The sequence below is a fragment of the Cervus elaphus genome, chromosome 2 (genome assembly GCF_910594005.1).
Source record: "Cervus elaphus chromosome 2, mCerEla1.1, whole genome shotgun sequence".
Classification (NCBI taxonomy): Eukaryota; Metazoa; Chordata; class Mammalia; order Artiodactyla; family Cervidae; genus Cervus; species Cervus elaphus.
Window position 1 is genome coordinate 27,827,699 of NC_057816.1, and position 20,039 is coordinate 27,847,737.

At 36.9% G+C, this 20,039-nt stretch overlaps 1 protein-coding gene across 3 annotated transcripts in view; it reads left to right on the plus strand.

The window, feature by feature from the left end:
• Positions 1-20,039, plus strand: part of ANO5 (anoctamin 5) — a 98,685-nt gene that overhangs the window by 57,311 nt on the left and 21,335 nt on the right. For all 3 annotated transcript variants that reach the window (XM_043875146.1, XM_043875165.1, XM_043875156.1), the window contains 7 exons: positions 1,937-2,071; positions 3,274-3,379; positions 3,483-3,543; positions 12,731-12,882; positions 14,966-15,040; positions 16,829-17,051; positions 19,845-20,014. In XM_043875146.1, the coding sequence (XP_043731081.1) occupies positions 1,937-2,071; positions 3,274-3,379; positions 3,483-3,543; positions 12,731-12,882; positions 14,966-15,040; positions 16,829-17,051; positions 19,845-20,014 (922 nt within the window). The remainder of the gene's footprint in view (positions 1-1,936; positions 2,072-3,273; positions 3,380-3,482; positions 3,544-12,730; positions 12,883-14,965; positions 15,041-16,828; positions 17,052-19,844; positions 20,015-20,039) is intronic.

Consider the following 20,039-nt stretch of genomic DNA (forward strand, 5'->3'; position numbering starts at 1 on the left):
TTTATATTATGGTTGATTTGCTATATGTTGTGTTAATTTCAAGTGTATAGTAAAGTGATTTGAAGGCTGTTTTAATTGTGGTGTCTTAGCTCTAGTGTATTTTAATATCTAGGTGGGCTAGTAACTCGTCATAGCTCTTACTCAGTGTTTCTTTGTACATTCTACAAGTTTATCCTTCCATATAAACTTGAATCTCAACTTTGTCCACCTTGTAACTAAAAAAGATGGTTGGTATTTTTATGGAAATTGCATTAAGTTTATAAATTAACTTAGGTAGGCTGGTAGTCTCATCTTCAGATATTCTAATTAAGGCAAAGTTATGTCAAGGAAAAGATGTGTCTTTATTTAAGCCTACTTTGGGTTTTTTCAAGGGTATTGTAGAGTTATAAAACCTTCTTAAGTTTAATCCTCAGTAGTTTATACTTTTGTTGCTATTATAAATTATATATTATACATATTCAGACTATAGGATCAGTAATTTTAAGGTAAAACATCAATATTACTGCTATGCACCTAACCAGAAAATTACTAGGGAACTCATAAACTGATATTCAGATATTTTTATTCTTTTTATTTTGATGTTATGCAGTATCATAATAATTGCTGTATTCTTCAGCAAAAAAAGAAGGGGGAAAAAACAAGTTTACTCATCTTCTATGAGTGAACCTAAGGAAGTTGTAAGTAAATTAACAAGGGAATACAATGGAATCATAGTTTAATTTCAGTAATTATAGTAATTTGAAAAGCAGAACAAGGAAAAACAACCATATAAAAATGTTTGTTATCACTGAGAAGAATAGAAGATGATACAAGCAGAAAGATCCCTCCTTTTGCCAGAAAAGATTAGAAATTTTGAAAACTGAAGGATGGGATGTTCAATAAAATTAATATTGAGTGAGAAAAATATTTTAAAACCTTCTCATTGGGAAATTAAGTTTATGTTAAGTTTGTATTATGTAAAATTTAAACCCTTTGTGTTCAGATTTGTGTTTTTTGAGTGTGGAAATCACAATTTAATTGTAAATGGTATAATAGATTTATGTATACCATGCTATTAGTGTCCAAGAAGAATCACATCTCTCTGACTAGGAAGCTGTGGAAAGACTTCACATGTTTGGTGAGCTGAACTCTATATGAATAAGGGAGAAGATTAACCTGTTTTGTGTTTTTTTAATTTTTTTTTAAGAAGTCTAGTTTTCTGAGGCAGAAAAAACCTTGTCTTTGAGTCTTTGAGAGATTCCTTAAGGGGAGAGTTAGTTTAAAAAACAACAGCCGGAAAAAAAAAAAACAACTTGATTATAAAATTTGGATATTCGTGCTAACTAATGCTGTCATTTTTTAACTTGTAAAGCAAGAGCTGAGCCCGTTTATTCTTTGGAATGTCATTGCACACTCATTTTTGATTCCTTGGTTTGTACCCATCTCACTGTTCTGTAAGACCCATCAGAGGTCGAGATTTTGAGGAAGATAAAAGTTCATATGTAAAACTACCCTCATCCATTGTGGTCTGAGTACTTTCTTCAATCTTAGAGATAAAGCAGAAGTCTTGGGACACATTGTGAATGTGATTTTGATTTGTTAATTGCTAGAAGCATGTTCTGTACTTTATTTCAAAACATTTAAACTCTCTTTAAAATTTCAAAGTTTTTCAAATTACCTGATTACTTAAAAATAAATCTTAACTTCCACTTAGTTGGCTTCTTATTTATATGTGTTGTCTCTTTCAATCCTTACACCAAATCTATGGATAAGCATCATCCTGCATTTTATGATGTGGAAACTAAAGTTTAAAACATTGAGTAACTTTATCAAATATATAGGGCTAGAAGGCAGTGGGGCCAAAGCTAGAATACAAGTGTGTCTGAATGGAAAACCAAGACTTTCTGAAGTTCATTATTCTTGCAGCCTCTGATTTTATTTTTACCTTCTTTCACAGGGATTATTATGGAGAAAAAATTGGTATCTATTTCGTCTTTCTTGGATTTTACACAGAAATGCTGTTTTTTGCAGCTGTGGTTGGCTTGGCTTGTTTTGTTTATGGTTTATTAACGATTCCTAAGAAGTCAGGCAGGTAAGTGCAACTGAGTTGCCCAAACAGAGAATCTTATGCTAGCCAAAATTATATTTTTCTGAAATTTGTGTCAGAATGTTTTTATTACAGCAGATAATTGATATTTCTGAAAAAGACCCAAACATAACAGCTACCTCTCACTTGGTATTTTATGGAAAATCTGTTTAAGAATGGGCTTTAAAGATTCTTTTCCTTAAGCATGACTTGATCTACAAAAATTGCTGCTATATTGTCCCAGTCCCATATGTGAAAAATTGTTTAAATGTGTTTCAGTAAGAATAACTTTGGACTTTCACCCAAACACATCACTTTTTTTATTTTTTTGCTTGGAATGTTTTTTCTATTTATTTATTATTAATTAATGTTTATTGCAGTGTAGTTACTTTTCCATGTTGTGCGAGCTTCTACTGCATCACAAAATGAATCAGCCATACATATATTTACATATATCCCGTCCCTTTTGGATTTCCCTTCTATTTAGGATACCGCAGTGTGCTAAGTTGAGTTCCTTATGCTATATAGTATGTTCCTATCTGTTGTCTATTTTATACATAGTATCAATAGTGCATATGAGTCATTCCAACCTCCCAATTCCTTCCACCCCACCCCTTTTCAGGGCTTCCCCAGTGGCACAGCAGTAAAGAATCCGCCTGCAATGCAGGAGCCACAGGAGATACAGGTTTGATTCCTAGGTTGGGAAGATGCCCTGGAGGAGGGCGTAGCAACCCACTCCAGTATTCTTGCCTGGAGAATCCGCATGGACAGAGGAGCCTGTCAGGCTAAAGTCCATAGGGTTGCATAGAGTTGGACGCAACTCAGGTGACTTAGCACACATGCATACCCCTTTCCCCCTTGAGAACAAATGTGTGGATACCAAACACATCTTTAAAATAGCGTTGCTCTTGGGAATTCCCTGGCAGTCCAGTGGTTAGGACTGTGCACTACCACTATACAAGACATCGTTTCTGTCCCTGGTTGAGGAACTAAGATCCTTTATGCCATGAGGCATGGAGAAGGAAATGGCAACCCACTCAAGTATTCTTCCCTGGGAAATTCCATGGACAGAGGAACCTGGCAGGCTACAGTCCATGAGGTCGCAAATCAGCTGGACACTTAGCAACTAAGCAACAAAGGCCACAAGGCGTGGCCAAAACAAAACTCCAAAAAAACAAAGCCAGGCAACTTTGCTCTTCCCTCTGCAGCAGTGAGATTTGTGATCCTGAGATTGGGGGTCAGCTTATCATGTGCCCACTCTGTGATGAACTATGTGACTATTGGAGACTAAATTCAACGTGTTTGGCTTCAAAGGTATGTATGTATTGCAGTACGTGGTATGCGTGAAGACTTGCAGTTTACTCCTTTTGTATTGCATTTGATACTGAGTAGTCTTTCTGATACTGTTGCTTTGCAGATCTCCCATTTATTTGACAATGAGTCAACACTGTTCTTTGCCGTTTTCATGGGAATTTGGGGTAAGTAAGTAGTTACATAAAAACAGCTTTCTCAAAACAAACAAACAAACAAAAAAAAAAAACAGCTTTCTCTGTGATTTATATGGCTATTCATATAACATACACAGTTGGCATACCTTATAAACCGAAAGTAATCTTACGTCTTTATGTCTCTGTAAGCATCACTACCAAATGGAGTCTACATCTGTGGTTGTTAGTCCTTGGTCCAGAAAGGTCCCTATTAGTTATCTACTCATTTCTCTGAAAAGCACTTTAATTTTTGAAACTTCCTATGTATTCAGATCACATTCTCTCTCAGCACTGTGTAAAAATAGGCTCAATAATTGCTTAATTCAGGAGAATAAATGTTAAGTATTTGGTGGCTGGAGGATATTGAGTCATGGACACAAACTTGAACAAGACTCAAAAATTTCTGAGGGCTCATATATCAGCATTTGAATTTAAGTTCCCTGTGTCAAATTCTATTCCCATATAAAGTGGAATTCCCCTTAATTTTGGAAATGTCCCAGTATCTCTTCTCTTTTGCATCCCATGGGAAGTAGAAGTGTCATGAAGTTCTCCCATTGTCAGTGAGGAAAGTATTTTCTGTAAGAGTAATTTGTCAGGAAGAGACCTAAAAACTAAAAAGACATGTCTCAAAATTTGGGGGGCTCTGGGAAAAGGTAGACTTTTTTCCTCCCCAATTTAACAAAGCACAAGTATGTGCATTTAAAAACTGGCCAAAAGAGCAGGCTAACTTGATTCAGTCAAAAGGACACCTACATTTGTGAGGGTGTGTGTCTCAGAGGGGTTTATGGGTTTCTGTCACTTCTGCTTGACTGCTTGTCTGAAGAGAAAAGCCCAGATTCAAAGAGAAAACAGGGGACAGTGAGGTCTCACCCACAATTCTCCAACCTCCTCTGGTTAAGTTAGTGTATGGACATCTCTTCATCATGTGCCAGACAGATCCTGCCTCTGTCATTTTTTTGGAATCAGAAATGGATGACAGGTATGTATACAAATTACAACAGATGTAATACTTTTCAATTCTCTCCATTGAGAGAGCTTGTACACCAACACTCACCTTACGCGTCATAACAAACAGAAGAGCAACCATACCTGGAACACCCAGCAGCTATAGTGAATGTGGGGGTGAAGATATCTTCATGATAGTGATTTTGTTTTCTTTGGATATATGCCTAAAAGTGGAATTGCTTCAACATATTATAGTTACATTTTTAATTTTTAAGTCACCTTCGTACTGTTTTCCATAATGGCTCTGTTCCAGTTTATGTTCCTACATAGTGGTTCCCTTTTCTTCAGTTTTGTCCTGCAAACAAATATCCGGTTTTCCCAAAACCATTTATAGAAGAAACTATTCTTTCCTCATTGAATATTCTCTGACCCTTTGTCAAATGTTAATTGACCATAATACCTGGGATTATTTTTGAGCTCTTGATTGTGTTCTCTAGGTCTGTGTGTTTCTTCTTATGCCATGCCAATTGTACCATACTATTTTGATTACTTTGTAATATTGAGATCAGGAATATGATGCCTAGTGCTTTGTTCTTCTTTCTCAAGATTGCTTTGTCCATTTGAAGTCTTTTGTGGCCCTATACAAATTTTAGCATTGTTTTCTCTATTTCTGTGAAAAATAGCATTGGAATTTTGGTAGGAATTGCATTAAATCTGGAGATTACTTGGGCAGTATAGACATTTTTATATTAATTCCTCCAATCTATGAGCACGGACTATCTTTCCATTTGTTTCCATCTTCAATTTCTTTCATCAGTGTCTTATAGTATATATGTGTACATATCTTTCACTTCCTTGGTTACATTTTTCCCCGGGTATTTTGTTCTTTCTGATATTATTATAAATGGGATTGTTTCTTAATTCCTCTTTCTCATAGTACATGAGTAGTGTATAGAAACACAACTGTTTTTTAATACATTTATTTTTATCCTGGAACTTAGCTAAATTTATTTATTCTAACAGTTTGGGTGGAGACGCTAGGATTTTTTTGTAACTTAATGTTATATGAAAATAGAGAGAGTTTTACTTCTTTCCTTTTTTCTTTCTCATTTATGTGTCTTTTTTTTTCTTGAGTAATTGCTCTGGCTAGACTTCCAGTGCTCAGTTGAATAGAAGTGGCATGAATGGGAATTTTTGTCTTATCCTTGATGATAAAGGAAAAGTTTTCAGCTTTTCACCATTGACTATGATGGTAACTGTGGACCGTCATGTATACCCTTATATTGAAATACATTGTATTTATACTCGTATTTTTGAGAGTTTTTATCATAATGGATGTTGAATTCTGTTAAATGCTGTTTCTGCATTTGTTGAGATGGGTTTTTTTTTTTAATCATTTATTTTGTTAAAATGATATACCGTGTTGATCGATTTATGGGTATTGAACTATCCTTATATCCCTGGAATAAATCTCATTTGACCATGGTGTATGATTCTTTTAATATATTGCTGAATTTGATTTGCTACTGTTTTATTAAGGTTCTTTGTATCTGTGTTCACCAAGTGTAATTTTCTTTACCTCTATTGTCTTTGTTTGACTTTGGTGTAAGGGTAATGATGCCTCATAAAATGAGTTTGGAAGGTTTCTTCCCTCTTCTAGGTTTTGGAAGAATTTGAGAAGGATTATTTCTTCTTTACCTATATTATAGAATTCACCATTAAAGCTTTGAGGCCTGGAATTTCATTTGTGGAGAAGTTTTTGATTACTGATTTGATATCCTTAATGGTAGTTGGTCTGTTAAGATTTTCTGTTTGTTCATGATTCAGTTTCAATAGATTGTATGTTTCTAGGACTTTATCCGGAGAAGGCAATGGCACCCCATTCCAGTACTCCTGCCTGGAAAATCCCATGGACAGGGGAGCCTGGTAGGCTGCAGTCCATGAGGTTGCTAAGAGTCGGACATGACTGAGCGACTTCACTTTCACTTTTCACTTTCATGCATTGGAGAAGGAAATGGCAACCCACCCCAGTGTTCTTGCCTGGAGAATCCCAGGAAAGAGGGAGCCTGGTGGGCTGCCGTCTGTGGGGTCTCACAGAGTCGGACATGACTGAAGTGACTTAGCAGCAGCAGCAGCAGCAGGACTTTATCCATTTCTTCTAGGTTATCCACTTTGTTGCCATATAACTGTTCATAGTAGTCTGTTAACGATCCTTAGTATTTCTGTCATATCAGGTGCATCAGTTCAGTTCAGTCGCTCAGTCTTGTCTGACTCTTTGAGACCCCATGAACTACAGCACGCCAGGCTTCCCTGTCCATCACCGACTCCTGGAGCTTGCTTAAACTCATGTCCATCAAGTCGGTGAACCATCACTGACTAAATCAGGTGCATGTCTCCTATTTAATTTCTAATTTTATTTATTTGAACCTTATCTTTTTTTCTTGGTAATTATGGCTAAAGGTTTTTTATTTATCTTTTTGTTGATCTTTTCTGTTGTCTTTTGTCCCTATTATATTTACACTCTGATCTTTGTTATTTCCTTACTTCAACTGCCTTTGCTTAGTTCTTTTTCTAGTTCCTTAAGGTCTAAAGTTGGGTTGTTTATTTTAGCTTTTTCTTGTTTCTTAATGAAGACATTTATCCCTCTGAACTTCCCTCCTAGAACTGCCTCTGGTGTATCCCATAAGTTTTTGTATATTGTATGTCTAATTTCATTTGTCTCAAGATATTTTTTGATTTCTCTTTTCATCTTCCTAAGGCCCATTGTTTGTTCAGTATCATGCCCTTTATTCTCCATATATTTGTGAATTTTCCAGTTTTTATTTTTCATATAATTCTAGTTTTATACCATTGTGGTCAGAAAAGATACTTGATATGATTTCAAACATTTGAAATTCATTGACTTGTTTTGTGATGGCAATATATGACCTTTTCTGGAGAACATTCCATGTGCACTTAGAAGAATATTTATCCTGCTACTGTTGGATGGAATGTACTCTAAGTGCCTGTTAAGTCCTTTTAGCTTAACAGCAAAAGTAATTTAGTGAAAAAGTAATTGCAATTTTGGAGAGTGAATTTTAAATCATTATAACTAGGTTCAAACACATCTTTATTAATCAAAATAGGAACCATTACAATCAACACATTTTTGCCAACAAGAAATAAGATTGTTTATTCCTGTAGTGTAAAAATTCATGCTTCAGATTTTTATGAACTCTTGGAAAGCATTTTCTACCTCCTGCTGGTTATGGAAGCATTTTGCCTGCAAAAAGTTGTTGAGATGCTTGAAGAAGTGGTAGTCAGTTGGTGAGAGGTCAGGTGAATATGGCAGATGAGACAAAACTTCATAGCCCTATTCATTCAACTTTTGAAGTGTTAGTTTTGTCACATACAGTCAGGCATTGTCATAGAGAAGAATTGGCCTTTTTCTCTTGACCAATACTGGCTGCAAGTGTTGTAGTTTTTGGTGCATCTCATTGATTTGCTGAGCATAATTCTCAGATATAATGGTTTCTCTGGGATTCAGAAAGCTGTAGTGGGTCAGATGGGCAGCAGACCACCCAGCAATGACCATGACCTTTTTTTTTTGTTGCAAGCTTGGCTTCGGGAAGTGCTTTGGCACTTCTTCTCAGACAATCACTGAGTTATACAAAATTCACTTTTTGTCACATGTCACAATCTGATCGAGAAATGGTTCATTGTTGTTGCATAGAACAAGAGAAGATGACACTTCAAAATGGCAATTTTTTTGATTTGTGGTCAGCTCATGAGGCACCCACTTATAGAACTTTTTCACCTTTCCAGTTTGCTTCAAATGCCAAACAAATGAAGAATGGTTGACTTGGGTTCTTCGGCAACAGTTTTGTTAATTGTTTTGTAATTCCTTTGTTCCTCTCTTCCTCTGTTGCCTTCTTCTTTGGGGGTGTGATAATTGTCTGTAACGTTATGCTCAGATTCCTTTATCTTTTGCATGTCTTTTATGGGTTTTTGCTTTGTGATTACAAAGGGGTAAAACATCTTGTAATTATATCATTCTATTGTATGCTAAGACAAATTAATTTGAAATACATATAAAGCTCTATAATTTTACTTTCTGTCCTGCTTTATGTTTTTGATGTTGCAGTTTATATCTTCTTAGTGTATCCTTTAACAGTTATATTTATATATTATATATAACCAATTATTATAGTTACACAATTTTATTGTAGTTAGTTATTTTTACTACTTTTACCTTTTAACCTTCATAATAGATTTACAAGTGATTTACCCACCACCATTATAACATTAGAGTATTTTAAATTTAACTATATATCTACCTTTACCAGTGACATTTATACTTTCATATGTTTTCATTTTAGTTTAAAGAGGTCCCTTTAACATTTCTTCAAAAGCCACTCTATTTGTGATAAACTCTTTCCACTTTTACTTGTCTGGAAAACTTTCTAGGTAGAGTATTCTTGGTCCTCAGGTTTTGTTTTGTTTTGTTTTGTTTTGTTTTTCCCCAGTATTTCAACTATGTGTTGCTCCCTTCTGGCCTGCTAAAAGTCTTATAAGTGTTGCCTTGTACATAGCGTGGTTTTCTCTTCCTGCTTATAAAATTCTGTCTTTGTCTTTAACTTGTGAAGTTTTAATTATAATGTGTCTCAGTGTGTTTCTCTTTGTTTTCATCTTTTTTTGGAACTCAGTGGGTTTCTTAGATCTGATATTTGGTTTTTTCCCCCTATGGTAAGAGAAGTTTTTACCAATTATTTGAATATATTTTCTCTCTCTCTCTTTTCTCTTTCTGGGACCTCCTCTAATGCAAATGCTTGTCTGCCTGATATTGTCCCATAAATCCTTTAGGCTAACTTCACCTTTTAAAAATCATCTTCCATTTTTAATTAATTCATTTTTGCTTCTCTGACTGGGTGAATTCTACTTCCCTTTCTTGGAGTTGGCTGATTATTTCTCAGTTTGATCTAGTAAGCTGCCAAACACTCCTGTTGAATTTTGCCATAAAATTCTCGTGTTCTTCAGCTCTGTTTAATGCTCTTGATAATACTCTTGATTTCGTTTATTACTTTCTTATATTTTCTGTCTCTGTTCACAGTCTCACTTTATTCATGCATTGCCCTCTGTACCTTGGTAAGCATGTTTATTATGACCCTTATTTCGATCTCTTTGTCAAGTAAATTACTTGACTTCATTTCATTAAAGTCTTTTTCTGAAGTTTGTTTGTCTTGTTCTTTTTCTTGGAACCTATTCCTCTGTTTTTTTCATTTAGCTTGCCTCTTTGTGTTGATTTCTGTGCATTAGGTAAAACAACTACCTCTCCTAGTCTTAAAAGTGTGGCCTGTGATTGGCCAGGCTGCCTTCTTCGTTCTCAGTGGCTCCCAGTATTTGGGGCTGTGCCAAGATCCATCAGGGTCCCAAATGGGAAGATCTCAGGCAGCACCTGGATGCAGGCTGTTTAGAAGTTGGACCCTAAGGCAGCAGCTTTTAAAGTTTGCAAGCTAATCTCTTTCAAGGAAATATTGGAAGATGGGTGTTTGTATCTGCTGCTTCTGCATTTAGCCCTGGGAAGAAAACCAGTTAGAAACTGTTTGTTCACTACAGCAATCAAAACAGTGTGGTACTGACATAAAGATAGACATGCAGATCAATGAACAGAATGGAGTCCAGAAATAAATCCCTTTGTATATGGTTAACTAATTTTCAACAGGATTTCCAAGAAAGCAAAATGAAGAAAGTATAGTCTTCCAATGGTGCTGGGAAAACTGAATATTGACATGCAAAAGAATAACATTAGACCCTTATCTTTGTCAGCTGAAAAAAATTCACAGCCTAAAAGCTGAGAATTATTTTTCACTTAGCAGACTTTCTGAGGACTTCAAGCCTGGGAGGCAGACTCTCAGAGAGCTCTGAGGGACTGCTCCAAAGAGATAAGGGAGGAACCAGGGTGAAAAGGAGTTTTGCAAGAAAGACCAGGTAGTTGGTACATCAAAAGATTACTGTTAATTAAAGAAAACTATGTATCTCAAGTTACTGAATTTAGCACTTTTCTGTATATGGGAAGATGCAAGAGTTTGGATTCATTGAATCATTCCTTTGGCATGCACCTTAACTTTCTTGTCTGGTGACTCAGCTGGTAAAGAACGCACCTACCAGTGCAGAAAAAAATAAGAGATGTTGGTTCGATTCCCGGGTTGGGAAGATCCCCTGGAGAAGGAAATGGCAACACACTCCAGTATTCTTACCTGGCAAATTCCATGGACAGAGGACCCTGGTGGGCTACAGTCCATGGGGTGGCAAAGAGTCAGACACGACTGAGTTGTGCATGCACACTCATTACTTCGGCTTGTTTCTTAACTCTATAATAGTCAGTATTCTGTTCTTTTCTACCCTGAGTTTGCTCAAGGCTCATCATCTGGATGGTTATAGTGGCTTGATGGCAGAAATATCCTTTGTTTACTGATGTGACAGACAACATTTTTCATTTGCCTTTTGTATGCGTGTGTGCCAAGTCGCTTCATTCATGTCAGACTCTTTGTGACCCCATGGACTGTAGCCCGCCAGGCTCATCTGTCCATGGGATTCTCCAGGCAAGAATACTGGAAGGAGTTGCCATGCCCTCCTCCAGGGGATCTTCCTGATGCAGGGACTGAACCCACGTTGCTTACATCTTCTGTGTTGGCAGGCAGGTTCTTTACCACTAACACCACCTGGAAAGCCCTCATTCACATCTTACACCATCACAAAAGTCAATTCAAAATGGATTAGACTTAAACATAAGACCTGAAAGTATAGAACTCCTAGAAGAAAACATAAGGAAAATCTTTATCATGTTGGACTTGGAAATGATTTCATGCAGATGACACCAAAGTCCAGGCAACAGAAACAAACAAAATAAGCCAGAGGAAATCAAACTAAAACACTCTGAACAGCAGAGATAACAATCAACAGAGTGCAAAGGCAACCTATGGAGAGGCAGAAAATATTTGCAAACCATGGTCTGATAGGGGGTTAACCCCTAATATATATGAGGAACTCTTGTAGCTCAATAATAAGAAAGAAAAAAAAAAGAATAACCTGATTTAAAAATGGACAAAGAACTTGGATAGACATTTCTCCAAAGAAGTTATACAAATGGCCAACAGATAACATGAAAAAGAAATACTTGCTGTGTAGTTCTCAGGGAAATGCAAATCAAACCACAATGAGGTGGTATCTGATAGGATGACTGTTACCAAAATAAAAAAAGACATGTTAATGAGGATGTTGAGAATTATAATGAACTCCTGTATACTATGAATGGTAGTGCTAAACAGTACAACTGGAAAACAGTGTGGAAGTTCCTCAAAAATTAAAAGTAGAACTACCATGTGATACAGCAATCCCACTTCTGGGTATTTACCCAAAATAATTGAAATCAGGATCTCAAAGAGATGTTAGTATTCCTATATTCACTGCAACACTCTCTATTAATACATTAACCAAGGTGTGGAGTGGTAACAGCCTAAATGTCTATTGATAGACAAATGGTTGAAGAAACTGCTGTGTGTGTGTTTTATATATTCATATATAAATATATACACATAAACCAGTTACATCTGTGCCTTAGGATTCTAAGGGAGAGTTTCCAGGGGTGCTGATCATGTTTGTGTGCTTTTCTGTAAATATATTATTCTTTAAGTGATAGTTTATTTAAAAAACTATATATATTGTATATTATACTATATATAATAATATATATTATACATATACAGAGAAAGACAGACCAACAGATATAGACAGAGGAGAGAAACACAGAGGCACAAAGAAAGATATTGTGCTGTGAAATGACTCTTATATTTTCCTTAAATTTCCCTAAGCCTGAGAAAGTGGTACTGTTGCTTGAATGATTTCAGTAAAACACATGTAAACAAAATCAAGGTGATAGTAAAATGTCACATTCAAATATCATTTCAAGTTATCTGAATGAAGAAAGAGAGAATAGTGTGCCTAAAAAAATTTTTTCTATGTTTATCTAAGGAACTAATTTGTATTTATATATAGTTATTTCAATACTATTTTATAGTATTATACTAAAATTCATAGTATTATAATTTTATCATCAAACATAATAGTACCAGAATAACCATCATACAACCAAAATGATTTTTCTAAAGGAAGGAAAACCCAATTATTGACTTCTTATTCATTTATTCTGCCATCTTTTTATTATATTTGTTTTTATATATTTCTTTGCCCATAGTCACATTGTTTTTGGAGTTTTGGAAGCAACGACAAGCCAGACTGGAATATGAGTGGGACCTGGTAGACTTTGAAGAGGAGCAGCAGCAGCTCCAGCTAAGACCTGAATTTGAAGCTATGTGTAAAAAAAGGAAACTGAATACAGTGACTCAGGTATATTAGGAAACTGAAATAGGCAGTATATTTCAGTGGACACACTGCCTGTGGGTGGCCTCTCAAATAATGATGTCTATTTTAATCTGCCTTTAAATATGAAAATTCTCCAACATATAAATCACATAAACTTATTTACTTGATTTTAACATGCATTTTGAACACAAGAAAAAGTTGGTAGAAAAATGTAATGAGTCCCAGGATGGAGTCATCACCCAGCTTCAATGATTATTAATTCATGGGCAATCTTTTTTCTTTTACACACCACCCCCCGCCACTAGATTGAGCATGCATGCATGAGTGCTAAGTAGACATGACTTAAACCTGCTAAGTTACACATGACTTCAGTCATGTCTAACTCTGTGTGATCCTGTGGACTGTAGCCCACCAGGCTCCTCCATCCATGGGATTCTCCAGGCAAGAATACTGGAGTGGGGTGCCATGCCCTCCTCCAGGGGATCTTTCCAACCCAGGGATCGATCCTGCGTCTCCTGTGTCTCCTGCATTGGCGGGCAGGTTCTTTACCACTAGTGCCACCTGCAATTATTTTGAAGCAGATCCAAGCCATCATACATACAATACATAAGTGAAATAAAACGAAATGGAAAATAGTGTGTATGTGTGCACTTTATATATAAATTAGTGTGTGTATATATATATATATATATACACACACATATATGAAACACATGCATATATATGGAAATGATACTAAGTTTATGTGTGAAAATTAAAATCGTATTATATTAAGGTAATGAACTTATGATTGACTGCTTTATTAGACCAAAGTTTATCCATCTAGACCATACTAATTGACTGTAATGGGAAGATAATTGCACTGGTGTCTAGAAAGAAAAGTCTAGATTTTGGGATAACTGGCAAACTGGCTGCATGTTATTAATTAAGTTTTTTGACTTCTTGGTATCTCATTTTTGTTTCACATGAAAATGAAAGGTACTTTGTAATTCTTGGCTGCATATTCTTAGAGTTCTTACCTTGCCATACTCTATAATCACCATGTTACCTGATGCTATTAAAGGGAGATTAGAAAGCCTCTAAAATCTCTTCAGTACAATTCCCTACTCTGTTCAGGACACTATTCTTATGTATAACACTCAAAATTCTCACAGTTCAGGCATTCACTAGAGATGTATTAAATTGCATTGAAACCACACAGAAAATTCAATAAATGAATGAAGAGAAAAATCACCTCAGAAAATATATTAAAAATTTGTGTGGCATTTTGAAATTAATTGAAATATATTAAAATAAATATTATCCTAGTAATGGTATGATATATATCTGTTCATACTTCATGGGATAGAAAAAGAATATAAAAGCAGTTCAGTTGGCTTTGCCAAAAACTATTGACCTAAAACCAAGATGTATTGAATGTTTACATTTGAAACCAGTTAAAAAATATATATATGTATTAGTTCACTGTGAATCATCTACTTCACTTAGCTTTAATGGTTTTGGAAATGAGGTTTTGGTTTTTGTTTTTAACTTCATTGCAGTGCTTCTTCAGTCATTAAGCACAACCTAACCTCTTACATTTGAGTCTGTTAGGAACATGCACATGCATGCATGAAAACCCACACAAGTGTACACACAAATATGCACACACATACAAATACACAAACATTGGATACACACATGTGCATCATCAGATGTATGCACACACATCCTGAAGTTCAGTAGAGTTCTTGGGAAGCCTGCCCAATTCAGTTTAACTCAATTAGAAAATTTTTAACATCATTAAAGTATATCCACTTGAGCAGCAGCCTTCACGTTTTGACTTTGTTTTTCCTGTCTGTGTTGCCCTGAATACCACTAGAATTCAGCACTCAGGAAATAATGTGTATATTATAAGTCTTATCATTTGTAGAATATTCCATCTAGGAATCTTAAAGGTTTCTACCTAAATGTAAGGAACCACTACTAGAATATAGCTTTCCATGAGCTAGGGTGAATCTACTGATTCAGAGCTACTTGAGCTGGGCTTTGTGATTTTGACTACTGCTTGGAATCCCGACTTGGAGGATAGATTTTTAATTTTGCTGTGATTTCTTCAAAATTACAGGAGATGGAACCTTACTTGCCTCTATATAGCCGTCTTCCATGGTACATTTTATCAGGAGTCACAGTGATATTATGGGTGAGCATTCCTTAAAACTGTTGTCATCTATTTTCAGATCATATTGGGGTTACCGCAACAGTTTCATCTGCAATGGCTCGTGTCCCTCTCTTCCCTTCCCCTCCACAGTATTTTGTTTTTATCTTGAATAGAGTGCTTACATAAAATAAACTGTAATTTACATGGATGTGTCATAATTAAACCTTGGAAAAAGAGTTGTGGGGAGAGAAAGGTGCCTTATATTAAAGCCTATTCCTCCTCCTCCCCCAGCTCTTCGTTAATTTGGTGATAACTTGAAATCAGAACAGTATAACAAACAATTTGATTGCAGGCTATTTGGTTAGTTTTTGTAAAAAAATATTAATTTGTCTTTATACCCATCTAGAATATCTATACAGTATCATTAAGGTTCATTCTTTTGCCAAAATAATGAAAGAAAATGTTACATCTTCTACTTAAAGAATTTAATTAGTATATCCCATTGTTAGGGAGTCAGATTTTCTCCATGCTTTTTACCCAATAGCTTCCTCCATCTTCATAATCTATTTCCTGCCTTCCCTTTCCAAATCTATGCCCTCTTACAGTTGACCTTTAATTTTAGGAAACAGACAAAGTTACCCTCTGAGATATTAGCCTGTTGAAGTATAAATAATTGACAGTTGTAGACTATTGATTAACCTCACTACTCCATGTTGTCCCACCCATAATTTTTTTTTATCTTTAACCTTTTTTATTAAAGGCAGTGGTTTTTCTATTTAAATGTGTATTTTCCTAGATGATATAACAAGGATTTTAGGAGAGATGATAGAATTAAAAGGGGTTATAATCCATTGGGGACACTAAATGAAAAATATTCTAGTGTGATAAGATCACTGTCATTTATTTCTAGTACTCATTTAATTTTATTCAGTTCCTCAACTTTCACAATAAAATTCTCCTATCATTGTTATAAAGATCTTTGTGATTTTGCAATATGGGAAGGTATAAAATTTATACTGGATCTATACAAATATCTAAACTACCAGGCTTATCAGACTGCTAATGGCAATATTGTAAGAGAAAATAAAATTGAATTTTTAAACATATTTTTCTTGAGAAAGTATGTAATCTTCACAATACATATTTAACTAAAGCAGAGATTACCAAACGTTTGCTGTAAAGGATATATTATAGGTTTTGTGGGCCACAAATAGTCTCTTACACATAATTGTCTTCTTTATGATCTTTTAAAAATGCAAAAAAAGAAGAAATCTTAGAGGGCTACCCAGGAACAGGTAAGGCCACAGTCAGATGCTGGCTTGCTGGCTAATTTTCCAACTTGTTCAAGAGGGTGGACTTAAAGGATGAGCAACGAGCACTTTTCTATTTTCTACTCACTCAGCTGCTACCATACGCCTTATCTCTAACCTTTTTACTTTCCTAGTTTTCACTTCCTGCCGTTTATACCATCTACAGGGAGAGGGGGCTTCCCTGGTGGCTCAGTGGTAAAGAATCCGCCTGCCAAGCAGGAGATGTGGGTTTGATCCCTGGGTCAGGAAGATCCCCTGGAGAAGGAAATGGCAACCCAGTCTTCTTGCCTGGGAAATCCCATGGACAGAGGAGCCTGGTGGGCTACAGTCTATGAGATCGCAAGAGTTGAACAGGACTGAGCAACTAAACAACAATAGTGAGAGGAACGGGCTTGGCTTGCTCTCCACGTCAGATCTGCTAAACTTAATATATGAGCCGAAGAGAAGAGTATGTTTCAGCTCTGTATACGTTGCCCAGATACAGAGACCAGAGTGACCAGTTTTTGTTTCCCTTCCCCAGATGGCTCTGATTGTCGCGTGTATGGTAGCTGTGATTGTATACCGCCTGTCAGTCTTTGCTACATTTGCTAGCTTCATGGAAAGTGAAGCATCCTTAAAGCATGTCAAAAGTTACCTCACTCCCCAGATAGCCACATCTCTCACTGGATCGTGCTTGAACTTCATTGTCATCTTGATCTTGAATTTCTTTTATGAAAAGATATCTGCCTGGATTACAAAAATGGGTAAGCTGGCCAAATCATTAGTATGACTCTGAAAAAGAATTCCTACCAATGTTACACCTTCATTCTGGATCAGCCCCCAGGGAGTTCTTTTCAAAGCACATTTCAAGACTGTTTTGCTCTACAGGTAGACACATAGCCTGGTACTTCAGAATTCCCTAACAGCTACATTCAGGCCTATTATAATGGAAGCAGGAAGAAGAACTAAAAGGAATTAGGCCTCTGTAGATCTTTTTTGAGTATTCTTGCCTTGATCCTTCCTTGATGGGATTAATTGAAGCCTAAATAAAATTCTCACACATTTCTCAAGACACAGATAATTTTTATTTCTTGTATACTGTTTTTGGGAGGTGTTGAATTTTGAAAGCCTCTGTCAGAAAAGCAGAACAATCAGGTCCTCCTGAATAAATCTAAAAGTTAGTGCTTTTCTTTTCAGTTGCCATGTCTTAGGAGCTGGATTATGTTCTTGTGAAAATTTCTCCTAAAGCCAGGAGGGAAGGTGAAGAGGTCCCCAGGTGGAATGGGAGGTTCATTTGGGGAGAGTAGCACAGTTGTTTCTGCCATTGCCCCCAGTGAGGTGGAGACGAAATCAGAGACAGCTCCTGCCTCACCTTCTTCTGTGACTGCCCTCTCCAAGAGCTTCTGCCTCTCTCCAAATCTGTGCACTGTCATTGGACCAGCACAGTATTTACTCAGCACTAGGGTAAACACTGGAGAAGGAAATGGCAACCCACTCCAGTATGCTTGCCTGGAGAACCCTGAGGACAGAGGAGCCTGCTGGGCTGCTGTCCATGGGGTCCCACAGCGTCAGACAGTACTGAAGCAACTTAGCACGCATGCATGCATTGGAGAAGGAAATGGCAACCCACTCCGGTGTTCTTGCCTGGAGAAGCCCAGGGACGGGGGAGCCTGGTGGGCTGCCGTCTATAGGGTCACACAGAGTCGGACACGACTGAAGCGACTTAGCAGCAGCAGCAGCAGGGTAAACACTGGGAAGTCACTGCCATTAAATATTCTTCTCATATTTGGAGTTCGCAACAGTGTGTGTGTGTGTATGTGTGTATACATATATATGTGTGTGCGTGTGTATAGTGTATATTAGCACCTAAAACCCAAGCACCTAAAAATACCTTAGCTTTCATCACTGAGAAAAATCACCTGTACTCACATTAGAGATTTTGTAGGAATGCAACTAAATTTTAGTAAAGTGGAGGAGTTATCTGTGTCTTCAGAATATGTGTCACCATTTCCATGTTGCTGAACATGTCCTGGTTTTGGTTGGATCAGCTCATATCCTTGGAAGATCATCATCTCAGAAAAACATGGTCCCTTACTCTTTCACAGCTCATGCCATTCTCCTATGGTGTGAAGAGACTCTTAACATTTTCTTATCTTTGGAGTTCATTAAGTGGTAGATCATGATCATCCACTTTATTTATTTATTTTTCCATTTATTTTTATTCGTTGGAGGCCAATTACTTTACAATATTGTAGTGGCTTCTGCCATACATCGACACGAATCAGCCATGGATTTACATGTGTTCCCCATCCTGATCCCCGCTCCTGCCTCCCTCCCCATCCCATCCCTCTGGGCCCTCCCAGTGCACCAGCCCTGAGCACCCGTCTCATGCATCCAACCTGGGCTGGTGATCTGTTTCACCCTTGATAGTATACTTGTTTCAATGCTGTTCTCTCAAAACATCCCACCCTCACCTTCTCCCACAGAGTCCTAAAGTCTGTTCTGTACATCTGTGTCTCTTTTTCTGTTTTGCATATAGGGTTATCCTTACCATCTTTTTAAATTCCATGTATATGCATTAGTATACTGTTCAGAGAAATGCAAATCAAAACCACAATGAGGTACCATTACACGCCAGTCAGGATGGCTGCTATCCAAAAGTCTACAAGCAATAAATGCTGGAGAGGGTGTGGAGAAAAGGGAACCCTCTTACACTGTTGGTGGGAATGCAAACTAGTACAGCCACTATGGAGAACAGTGTGGAGATTTCTTAAAAACCTGGAAATAGAACTGCCATATGACCCAGCAATCCCACTCCTGGGCATACACACCAAGGAAACCAGATCTGAAAGAGACACGTGCACCCCAATGTTCATCGCAGCACTGTTTATATGTTTATATGCCACTGTTTGCATGACATTGTTTTAAAAATTGATAATCCCATTTAATTCATGAGAGGGAAGCACAATTCAATGTGGAAATCACCCTCTGCCCTTTATATGATTTACTTTGTTTAAACTGTATTGGAAATAGACAAGAGAGATCTGAAATGTTTACGGGATATCATGTAGTGATATGGAGACAGAAATGGCAACCCACTCCAGTACTCTTGCCTGGAGAATCCCTTGGACAGAGGAGCCTGGTGGGCTACAGTGCATGGGGTCGCAGAGTCGGACACGACTGAGTGTGCGCACACACACACACACACACACAGATATCCTGGGAATCATGGAGATGAGCAGGAGGCGCTTCAGTTTGATAAGGGTTTGAATTCCATATTCTGACTGTGTGGCCCCAGGCAAGTATTTCACCCCTCTAAACATACTAATGATGGCTTCCCAGGCTTCTCTGGTGATGAGATTAATGCAATGCCGGTCCTAAAAAGCCTAGTACACTTCCATAGCTACTTAATATTGGTCAGTTAGGAACTGAGTGGGGAGCATTTCAATACACTGAGTAATATGACTAGCTATCCACTTGTCCCGGGGAGTAAAACATTTTAAGAAGAAACAGGGAGGCACATTATTAACCTTGTTTTTTTTTTTTTTTTAAATCAGAAATTCCTCGGACTCACCAGGAGTATGAGAGCAGTCTTACCTTGAAAATGTTCCTGTTTCAGTTTGTAAATTATTATTCATCCTGCTTTTACGTAGCATTCTTTAAAGGGAAGTTTGTGGGATATCCCGGAAAATACACATATTTGTTTGGTGTGTGGAGAAGTGAAGAGGTAAGAATTCTCTAAAGAGGTGATA